Below are 11,498 nucleotides of genomic sequence, written 5' to 3' on the forward strand. Positions count from 1 at the left end.
AAACCTTTTTTAAAAAAACTTTTATGGCTGTTAATGAGGCACTATGGGTCATTAAGAGTGTCTCTGAGTTATTTCAAAATATAAGAAAGAAGGTGGACAATGCTTTTTTTTAATGCATGAGATTTTTTTTTTCTTGCAGCCGCTGTAAGGAAAGGTTTTTCTGTTCAAACTTTTATTGCTGTTGGTGCACTTTATATATCTGTTGCATTATTTTTTAGAGTTTCATTCTTAGAGATGGTTGTTCTGTTCGCTATAGATTTTGGTCGTCCTTAAATTTATATTTTAAAATCAAATTTTCTCCTTTAAACCTTAATCTCCGGATCAGAATTATGTTATTTTTCTCTCTTGTAAAGAAGAAAGAAAAAAACAACAACTTTGGATCACAGTAAGCATATGCAGTTTTCTTTTCCCCCTCCGCTCAGAAAACAGTTAAATAGTTGCAAAACAATCCAGGGTGGCACTGATTGGCAAGAACAGAAATTTGATTTGTCAAAGATATAAGCTTTCTATGTCTGCAACCCACACGGTATGCACCACAGCGAGGTTCTCCAAATCTGTGTCTCTTATGCGCAAAGAGAAAACTTGAAAAGAAGAAAAGTTTTGCCTATTTTTCCTCTCTAAAATGATGCGAATAAAGATTGGAGTGTTGCTGCTTCGTGTCTAAAAGAAAATGCACTTTTTGACTTTTTGACCCTAAAAATACAGATAAAATAATAATAATAATAATAATCAGTGACCATCAACTGGTATTATTCATTGTATTAATTCAAGAGTTTGCTGATGGGAAGTCAGCTGCATTCAATTACCCTTCATCTAATTTAGCTGAAGCCTTAATTGCGCTCAGGGTGGTGCGGTTGTTTGTGCTAAGCTCTGTAGACTTCTGTGGAGAAATACGACCCGCCTCTTAAGAACAATCCAAATTCAAATGAGACTTATCTACGCCAGACTGATCAGACGGATTAAGAGTTATTAAAACCTATAAAGGGCTGAAAGCAGAAGATTCAGCAGCCCCAAAGTCCGCTACGTGGCGACTCTAGAGGATTTCTCTGTAAACACAATCAAACCACGGGGAAAAAAAAATTATATAGACATCATCTACATAGAGCCTGTGATGAATAAGCAGCTGTGGAAATTATATACTGCGCTTTTTCCACTGGAAAAGGGGAGCATAAAATTAATCAAACGGATTTAGAGAAACACCACCTGAGCATGATTTTGCTTTAAAAATCTAACAATGTAAACTTGGATGAACACCTACAGTATTTCAGCCCAAGAAGGCAGTTTTGTAAAGACTGTTACTACAATTGTATCCATGTATCGATGTCAGATACCAAAAAAACTGCTTTTGTTTCTTATCCATGTGTTTCTTTTCTTTGGGATTTATCCTGTTATGGTTATCTATGAAACACTGCGAAGACCGATTCTGGAAAATCCCGGGGAAACAATGAAAAAATAGATACTGGTGTAAAGTCCCTCCATTTAACCTATTTTATATTCCGATGAACCACACTTCTAAAACTGATTGACTTTTTGTATTGCCCACTAAATGCAGCTCGGCCAGCTTTCTAATCTAGTCTAATTCGGCTGCCATGCTCTTGGCCCATAATAAAAGAGTGGGCAGCGAGCTTCTAGGCCCACAAAACCACGACAATAAAAAAGAAAAGAGAAAAAAGAAAGAAAAAAATCATACAGGATCATCAAATAGAAGAGAGGTGCTTTTAGGTTTTGAAAGGCACAGGAAGCTGGAGGATTTGGTTAGACCCCTGCAATGGTGACAGGGCTGATATTAGAGACCCCCATTCATCTGGAGGGAGGGGTGGTGTGATGGAGGGGGTGCATCTGCAGAGGGCCCACCGCCCTCTGATCTGTGAGCTGGCACACATCACGGCGTCCATTCACAAATCCTCCTTCTGCGCGTCACCTTTTGTAGTACTCCATAGTACTGAGCGCTGGTGACGTATAAGACAATCCTACCCAGAAAAATACAGAGGAAAAAAAATAGGTTATAGGAACTCAAGGACAGGGCACATGCGCACAATGCATGCGATACATTATAATAGTAGGAGGAGTATATGTCTGTATATATGCGTGTGTGTATGTGCGCGTGTGAGGTAGAGGGGAGGGGTATAGAGCTATAAGTGATTATGAAACACACCTGGTTAGTGTGTATATACGCTGCACGCAAAATATGCATTCAAAGACAGGGAATATTAACCCTTTCAGGGCAAAAGAAGAGATGCCCCAATGCTTTTTATTTTTTATTTTTTTGCAGACAAACAAAAAGACAGAAAAAAACGGAAGCATTCACTTATTTAGTAGAACCTGACAGATATGACAAGTACAATAATCAATGTTTCCTGCTTCCGTGAACAAGAACAGAATATAATCATAAGAAATGCCCATTTTATAGGCTATGTTTTAACCATAAGGCGGCACCCGGGATGCAGAATTCAAGAAAAGCTAACCAGCTAAATGAATAATGTTGAGCCTATATGTGAGAGGAAAAAATCCTTATAGCGGGATCAAGAATTTTTAAATCTTTATATCTTTGATTAGAGCTTTGACGGGCCTGCTGGAGGCTATTTTGGAGGTTACCTGGCAGCGTGTTAAAGAGCAAATGATGGCAAACAGGGTCCAGGAAATGAAAATATTTCACATGTTGTGTTCAAAATGTTAAATGGTTGCAGGGGATGTTTCTGACTCGCCAGAAAATTATTATCCCCCCCAAAAAACAGCTGTCTCTGGCTCTATGGCTGCTACTCTTTGACCAGTGGACTTTTGTTGTTGTTGTTGTTGTTCTTGTCAAAATATAAAAAGTCATCTTGAACAAAAACTACAGCTAGGGTTAAGGTATAACCGCTGCACTACAATGGTTAGGTTATAACAGTAACTATAAGATTATAAGTTGATTGACTGGGAAAATAGCACAAGCAAAAATAAAGTAATTGTAATTGTTCAGTAATTTGATCATTTTCTTGCGTGTGGAAAGTCTGGGCCCAGGCTTGGTGAGGCAAGGGGGACTGATAAGTTACCGTCGTTAAGGCTTGTGATTTAAAAATCACGTTTTACAAATCAGTAAATAAGGGAAACAAAGCGCATTCTGAAGAAAATGCAGTGGCGCCACCAAATCACCACAAGAGCCGAAACAGAGAAAGTAATATAGCAGCTCTCGTTGGCTGTTCTGGCATATAAGCGTGCCAAAACAGGCAAACATGAATAAAAGACCATGCCAATAAAACACAGCTTTATAGATGTCAGTTAACGCCTGCCTATATTTAAAGTAATAATGAGAATATGTCGATAACTGAATCGTATGGTACTATTTAAACCCTTAATAAACCAGATCAGACCGTCCTGGAAAATATAATTTGACAAAAACCCGAAAAAGGTCGACCAGAAAGTCTCGTTAGCATCCAGCACCACAGAAATGTTCAGCAGGCAAAGCAATAACTGATTATTAGGAGCTAAAAACAGAGCACGATCCTTTTGTCTTTTCATCAGTCATACTCAAAACAAGCCAGTCCAAAGTGGGCAGACAATAGTGAATCGGAACCCCCACAATGACCGGGATTATGGATTTGTACAGCATAAAGAAATAAGCATGTGTGTTCCAGATTTGAGTCAAAACCTTGTTTTCGTCTAAAAACTGCACCAGGCTGAGATGACTTCCTTACACCGCACAGAAGCAGCACTGAGAAATAGCTCAAAGAGTCATTATTTCCAAATCCGACTTTCAAACAAATCTCGTCCTTTATTTAAAAACGCTTTAACAATATGAGCCAATGGAGTGATATTAGTGGACGCTCTTTCACTCTAAAGACAAATAATATTTCAGGCTTAGATTGGTTTAGATGTGCATATTTTTTTAGTGCACAAAGGCCCCTATTATAATTCAGAGTCTGAAATGGTGTCATTTCCTCCAGACATCCCTGTTTTGCTATGAGGTTAGAGGCCAAGCCCAGGCGGTAGCGGCCTGTCTGTGAATCCATTGTGTGCTGCTTATTTAGCGCTCAACATTAATCTGCGCTTCCCCTCACAAGTGAGAAACAATCGCAGCGTGAGAGTGGCCTGTCTAATTACATCTTTCACTCCCAACTTTCACTGTTTGGATTGGGCCCTTTTGTGACTGGGGAGATGTTAGACGGGAGCAGAAGGTGCTGCTCAGGTATGGTGTAAAAATACTAAACAGAAGCAGCATTATCACAAAGCAAGAATTTTATTTTAAATCAAATCAGCTAGAAGCATGTGATGGTGCACTTTGCAAATCTCTGCAACTAGGAGCTGGACATAGCCGTGGAAACGCGCACTGTGTGAATTCCAAGAAAATATTTTGCTGTGCTGCTTCACCGCTATTGCTTTGCAAAAAATAAATTCATAAAGCCTGTATTTAACAAGTGAGAAAAAAATAATCAAGAAAATTATGTCTCCCACGGGGGAAAAAACGGGCATAGACTAAACCAGCTTAAATTACAGATTTTTTGTGTTGCACAAATAGAAATGAAAACAGCTTTGGACTCCACTTCTCAGCCAACCTTCACAGTTTTCCCAAACCCAAAGCATGTGCACAAATCAAATCAAACAAATACATCACATCAGAGCAAACTGCCGGCTTGTGGTGCCCAAATAATTAGCTAACACGAGGAAACAGGTTATGTGTCCTGAATTAATTTGAAGAATCTAAGAGGCGCCAGCCAGAAAACCTAGTGACTAAGACAAAGCGTTTTTCTAATAATAAAAATAAGCCAGCCGAAAAACTCCTCACTCAGTCTCAGTCTTGCTGCTCCTCGGGTCATCCCCGATCCACTCTGGCTCTCTTTCTTTTTTTTAAATGCACTTCTCCGGTTCAAACGCCAGAGAAGAGCCGTCCTCGCGAGCCGGTGGCGTCCTGGGAAGTGAAGCGCAAACTTGGTGCTGGTCAGCAAAGTTACTCAAAGTTTTGTCTTTGGCGCGACTCTGTATCCCGAGCACCGCGCACAAAACAGTTTGTTTGCATCACTGATTTCTTTTAAAGGGATATGGACCCAGTTCTTGGTCGACCGCAGCGTCACGACAGGCGAACATGAGAACATCAAAAATACTCAGCGCACTTCCCCGTGCGTTTGAAAGCAGACAGGGAAGACTCTTTTGGCTGTCACGTTTTAGTTTTGATGCAATTTGTTGCCAGTTATGAGGCGACTGAAAGCAACATGACACATCCGACCACCCTGCACATCAGTGACGAGTAAACAGAAAATCTGCTGTTTATTTGGGGGATAAAGGGCATAAATGCTCGGAGATTAAGTTTCATTTTTAAAGTAAACACACATACATTACTTTTAGGTGAAAATATGAGCACGTAGACACCCAGAAAAAAGGCTATCCGCATTTAACCTTGGCCAGGACGGAGTGTTCTCAAGCCTTAGTTGACCTTACCAGTGCTCTAACTACATTCAATAAAGCTAAATTGTAATGTATAAACTCAACAAGTAGTTATTTTATTGTTGTAGTGTTTTCAGATGGCATTTTAAAACTCGCCTCAAAGATCTTCATATCACGCATCCCCACGCATGTCTGCATTGGACCAGTTAGCCATTTTGTTAAAATTCCGTCTCATTTGCCTTCATATGAGTAAATCATCACTTCTTATTATGTTAGAATGAAACTGTATTTAATTGCGGACGTGCGTAAAAGTGTCGAAAATTAAACTTTATAGTTATAAAAATGCTATTGAATAAAAAATATACATATATATATACACGTGTATAAATGGCCTATATAGTAAAAATTTGCTACTTGTGTTATTGGGAATCCCTGCTTGCCCTGCAAGCAAGGAACCCCGGGGGTCCCCGCAGCTCAATTTGACAACCGATGCTCCAGTGTCCTATTGTTTTAATATACACGACAAAAACCGACATGCATGGCGTTTTTAAATTGAAAACCCCAAAGCGCCCCAAAATAGAATAAAATAAGTCACAGGTTCATAAACACTGATGAAATATTGTGAGTATGTGGGTGCATGCCTTGGATTTAAATTAGGTCTCTTCTCTTTTAGTCCAGCACTCTTTCTCTTTTACTAAGGAGAGGATGGGCGTTTGTAGACTGCTCTGGAGCCTGCGTCACGTGGCCTGGTTTCTGCCGTCCCATTGGTCCAAGGCACGTGTCTGGGAGGACGGTGGGAAAACGTCACTCGGGGGGCTCGTATTGAAAATAAGAACAAAACTCCAGAGTGAGAGTATTAGAGCATCAGTTTAGGAGCCTCTTTATTTACCCTTAGTTTAGTTTAGGTGTAGGCATTACCGAGCACGCTGATATTGGATGACACTAAATTGGATGGTGCGCAAATGGCAAATGTTTTAGCTGTGCGAGATCAGTTGTAACCCGAGATTGGGGGGATATATGTCAAAAAGTATGCTTTTCTCAGAGGACACAGTCGCAAGGCTTTGCATGGTGTCCGAGGCACTCACTAGTATTTGAGTTTTCTTTTTTATTTATTTTACTCGTGCAGTTTTTGCAGTCTAATTCCCCTAAAGTTGTTCGCGAATTTTATTGCAACGGGGAGAGCGATAAAGGGGTTAAAGAGAGTAAAGCGGGGGAAAGTGAATCAGTATGGAAGAAAATGATCACGGCAACAGAGATGTGGTGGAGCGGCAGGAGTCGGCGGACGAATCAAACAGAGCCATCCTTCCCCTCTTACAGGCGCCGGAGAACCTGCAGATCCCTCACCGGGTCACCAATTTTTTCATCGACAACATCCTGCGGCCGGATTTCGGACGGAAAAAGGACGGTGGCGCAAACCGCGAAGAGAGTAGCCTTGCGTCGCGGGAGAGCCACAACAGCCCAACCGCCCCTCAGACCGAACCGGTGGGGAGCACTGTGCCAGCAGAAGGGACCTCCACTCCACACACGGTTACCGGGACCAAGAAGCCTGCTATAGCCGCCGAGGAGCCCCTGAAACCCCGCGGGGAGAATGGAGACCAGTGCCTAAGCTCAGACTCAGACAGTTCCCAAGCCAGCTCAAACCCATCCATGTCTCAGCCCATGCTGTGGCCAGCCTGGGTCTACTGCACCAGATACTCGGATAGGCCTTCTTCAGGTTGGTGTGCGTTTTTTTAAATTTTCTATACCGCGTTCTCAGTAACCTGAAATACCCCGTAACACTGACCCCGAATGCCTTGACCGACTTCTCGAGAGTAGAGAAGCGAACCGTGCTGTGCAGAGCAGGCTGAGAATTTGCACACACACAAAAGAAAACCATCAAAAATTATTTAACGCAGGAATAATATCCACAGGAAGACAATAACAAGGTGTGAATTTACAGAGCGGAAAAACACAACATGAAAAGCTTTTGGCGAGGGGCAATTTTAATGCAAATGGCAGAGCGGAGATCATGTCTTTTTTTCCTTAAAAAAAGATATAAATATTTTAAATACTAAAAATACAGAAATTGAATGTATATATTCAATTTCTGTATTGCACAGAAATTTAAATTTTTGTCTGAAAATCTCACATTCAAGCAGTCATCAGTTTCACGTTGTTATGAATATGATAATATCGGAGTCCTACTTCCATTAAAAATAAACAGCTGCGTGTCTTCCAAAGAATTTGCTCCAAATGAATATTTAGTGCACTTTGCGTGGACGTGTTGCTCTTTAAACGCGTTGCAGAAGTTGTTTGAGGTGAATTAAATATGCATATGCTTTCAAATGATGGCTGCAGTAGGACTTGTAGGCTACACGCTGGCCAGTAGAGAGCTTGGTGGTATTTTTTCTCTAATCTTCAGTTACAAGAACGCGTGGAAAGTCGCTTCTCATCTAGCAAGCAAGGTTAACAGCTCGTGTATTTTTCTAAGTGTCTGTCAAAAAAAGTGGAGTACAACTTGTTCTCATGCATTATGTAACGCCATATAGAGTGGCGTAGGCGACTACTACCGAGTTGTAGAGCTGCAGGTTTTTATTGGGGGGGGGGGGGGTTATGGGCACACACATCATGCACGTTGATTCATGGAGGTTCGACTCGTATTAAGTAGTTTCATTAATGTTTTCCGCGCTGTTTGGAGGAGGCGACCGAACACAGACAGCCAGCGGCTCCACAAAACAGGCCTCCATCCAGACGGAAAATTAATGTGTATCTAATGTGTGCTGCTCACATTCTGTTCACGTTTGTCCACTGAGGAGCTTTTCAAGTGGCCCACAAAAACTAAAATGCAAAGTAGCTTCACTGAAATTGATCCTGTTTTTTTTTTTTTTCAGCCAACCTGCTAAACAGTGGCTGAGTTGTGTCAGAGATGCTTTATGCTAATAATTTCACATTGCTCCAGAGTTTGTGTGTGTTCGTGTGTGTGTGTGTGTGTGTGTGTGTGTATCCATACGTAGTATGTGTAAGCCGGGAAGAGGGATAAAAACAGAGGGGGGAAGGGAAGGTTTTGTTTCTGCTTTGTCAACATTTAACAAGCATCCCTGTTCAGATTTTACAAGTTTCTAAAAATGTTTTGTCAGTTAATTCACACTTATTTTGCGATTTTTTTAAAAGGCACGGTGACCAGAGCAGTAAGACACAGAGCCATTTGTTTTCATACTTATTGCATGGGGGGGGGGGGGGGGGGGTGTTAAATAAGCTTTATAAAATCTAGATTATTATAAAATACGCTTTACGCACGGGTTTGTAGGCACTGCTGTGAATACAAATTAGCACAACAGTGTAGAGATCATATGTTGATTGAGGATTTGAATACATAAATAAGAAAAAAATGAATCAAAATAGTTTCTGAACTTTATAAAACAGCTCTGATAATGGGCAGTGTATCTTTTATTATGATTTTATTCTCTTTTATTCTTCTCGTGTTCGGATGCTGACAAACCCATACATGTGTATCTGTGAACCCCACCTCCCACCTCCCCACACTACAGGGCCAAGATCTCGGAAACCAAAGAAGAAAACGACCAGCAAAGAGGACAAGCGACCACGGACGGCCTTCACAGCAGAACAGCTGCAAAGACTCAAATCGGAGTTTCAGACAAATCGGTATCTGACGGAGCAGAGGCGACAGAACCTGGCGCAGGAACTGGGCCTGAACGAATCCCAGATCAAGATCTGGTTTCAGAACAAGAGGGCCAAAATCAAGAAGGCTAGCGGCGCTAAAAACTCTCTGGCCTTGCACCTGATGGCACAGGGACTGTACAATCACTCCACCGTCACGTCGAAAGACGAAAAATCAGACAGCGATTGATTTCCAGAGAAGTAAAAGCAGCCTCCTGACGAAAAAGAACCTATAGTAATCCTATTATAGATTTTTATAGAGATATCACAGAGAAAAAAAACTCTACTTACAGGAATATTTAATGATGCCACAGCAGATAAAAATACTACAAAGTACTATTACTATTACTCAACGCTAACTCAGTAGCCTACAGATGTACATCGCGTCCAGGGCACCGTTAAAAATACAATACTACAAAAAAAAAAAGTAAGAATAAGATCGCTACTACTTCGAGTCCCTACAGGAATTCTAATGCTACCATAGGTCTCTGTATGTTCCTATGGGAATATTATAGTGCTTTTTCGTTATATGGGAGGTTTAGACAAGCCTACAATGCAATAATTTCACCGAATAAAGGGCCAGTGTATAGAGTATACCAGCATAAATTGTTTGAAAAAAAGAGAGATATTTCTGCAATATCACGTCTATAAAAGATGTTGTATAAAGGTATGTTTTCATTGTTTGTTGTCCCCCAACCCAGCCCAGCCCAAGCTCAACCCCAACAACCCCCCCTGAGGTACAAACGCTTACTCCCTTCATTTTTATATACCGTATAGGATTACTGCTACCCATGATTGTCATCGTTTCACATTTTACTAACTGGCACCTGACGTTTGGATTTGTCAGTGAAGTAAGCAAACTTTAAGTCCAAAGAATATTTTTCTGCTGCATCCAGGCTACTGTGAATTTAAATAAATGCTAACGCGGTTTTTATCTTCCATGCTTGTTGGGTTTTTTGGGGGAGGGAGGGTTGATTGTGTTTGATGTAAAATAGGCAGAAGAAGGTGTTGCGTGTCAGCTGCAAAACTAATCGGGCAGACTCTGAATTTTGATACTTTTTTTTTAAATTCACAGTTTCTTACAAGTGACCGGGAGAGGTAGGGATTTTTCTCTCTCTAACACACCACTTAACTAAAATGCTAATTTAGGCCTTGCTTATGCTTGTGGTCATCTCATAGCCTTTAAACAAATATTATGTGCGTATTCCATTCGTTATACCAATGCATCAGTGCAGCTATTATAGTTTTAAATAGCAATACGAATCATTTTTTGTAGCTAAGCGAAGGCTATAATGCTGCCTATTACGTCACAGAAACAACTCCGTAGCATAAAGACAATGATGACGCCGATTTTTGCGCACTCTCACGAGTATCTTCTAGAAATGCAGGTTATTGGATGTTCTTGTTAAATCTTTCTCTATATACATTTTTATTGCATATCCATATATCATAAAAAGAAGGCAAATCCGTCAGTGACTGTATTACAAATGTTGGAAATCTCTTATCGTTGTTGAAAGGACTTCATATGTGTATTTATATAGATTATATTGACAAAAAAAATCTATCCAATGACCAGTGTTGCTTTAGAGTAGATATCTGAGGTGTTTACACTGCTTGTTTATCTTGCAATAACTTCTTTTTGTTTTCTTTTGTTTTCTTTTGGGTTCTTTTTTTTGTGAATGAAAAATTGTTTATGGGGCCTTTTGCATGAAAGCTGCAATTTGTTGTACTTGGGCAAATAACTGTGTTTATAAAACTTTGGTCTTTATCAACGAAAGTATGATCGAGCTAAGTTTCAGACTGTATCCATACCAAATTGTGGATTATTTGCCTTTCAAAGTCTTTTTGTTGTGTATCTGCAAAAAGTGTGTGTGAATTAAAATCCACCAAACAGAAAACACACTTTGCCTTAAAGTTCAAGTGTGAACTTTTTATGAAACAGAACTGTGCCGAATCAGAGAAGCAGTATTACTTCAAATGCAGACTACTCAAGTTTAATGCCTTTATGAAAAACTGCTGGTACGACATTATGAATTTACTCATCAGCGTATATCTATCTATATATGAACATGTTTAAATAAAATTACAACACAGAGTTGTAGAATACAATGCTATTTTTTATTTTATGTTGGAAGTATTCTTTGGTATAAATGTACATAATTTGTATCATGTATTAATTGTGTAATTAACTGCCACCTGAAAACTGCAGAAGAAGAGTAAATAAACCTTGAAGATTATACACAAACGTGTTTCTGAACTCTGTATGGTGCTCTAAAACCCATAAGCATTAGCCGAGGCCTGGATAGAACAGCAAACGGGACCTTCGGTCTCTCCTGATAGTGTGCACACATCATAACTTGAAGAAAAAACAAATACATTACAAGCTAAAACATGGCATTTGCTCTTTTTAAAGAAAATTACAGACATTATTCATTTGCACAGCACAGCAGTCCTTTCCATGCAAACACACACTTGTTTATGTT

General features: G+C 40.1%; 1 protein-coding gene across 1 annotated transcript; it reads left to right on the plus strand.

The window, feature by feature from the left end:
- The first annotated feature begins 5,971 nt into the window (after window positions 1-5,971).
- On the plus strand, window positions 5,972-9,441 carry en2a (engrailed homeobox 2a). Its single transcript, XM_026179780.1, has 2 exons — window positions 5,972-7,072; window positions 8,886-9,441. The coding sequence occupies exons 1-2, from the start codon at window positions 6,586-6,588 to the stop codon at window positions 9,203-9,205; spliced, it is 807 nt and encodes a 268-aa protein (XP_026035565.1). The 5' UTR covers window positions 5,972-6,585; the 3' UTR covers window positions 9,206-9,441.
- Window positions 9,442-11,498: the final 2,057 nt, after the last annotated feature.

The sequence above is a fragment of the Astatotilapia calliptera genome, chromosome 9, assembly GCF_900246225.1.
Source record: "Astatotilapia calliptera chromosome 9, fAstCal1.2, whole genome shotgun sequence".
Taxonomy (NCBI): Eukaryota; Metazoa; Chordata; class Actinopteri; order Cichliformes; family Cichlidae; genus Astatotilapia; species Astatotilapia calliptera.

Bases quoted from the DNA above. Each gene is read 5' to 3' on its own strand.
- en2a (XM_026179780.1), top strand. From the start codon at position 6,586: ATGGAAGAAAATGATCACGGCAACAGAGATGTGGTGGAGCGGCAGGAG. The intron at 7,073-8,885 runs GTTGGTGTGCGT...CCCACACTACAG, and splicing joins CTCGGATAGGCCTTCTTCAG to GGCCAAGATCTCGGAAACCA.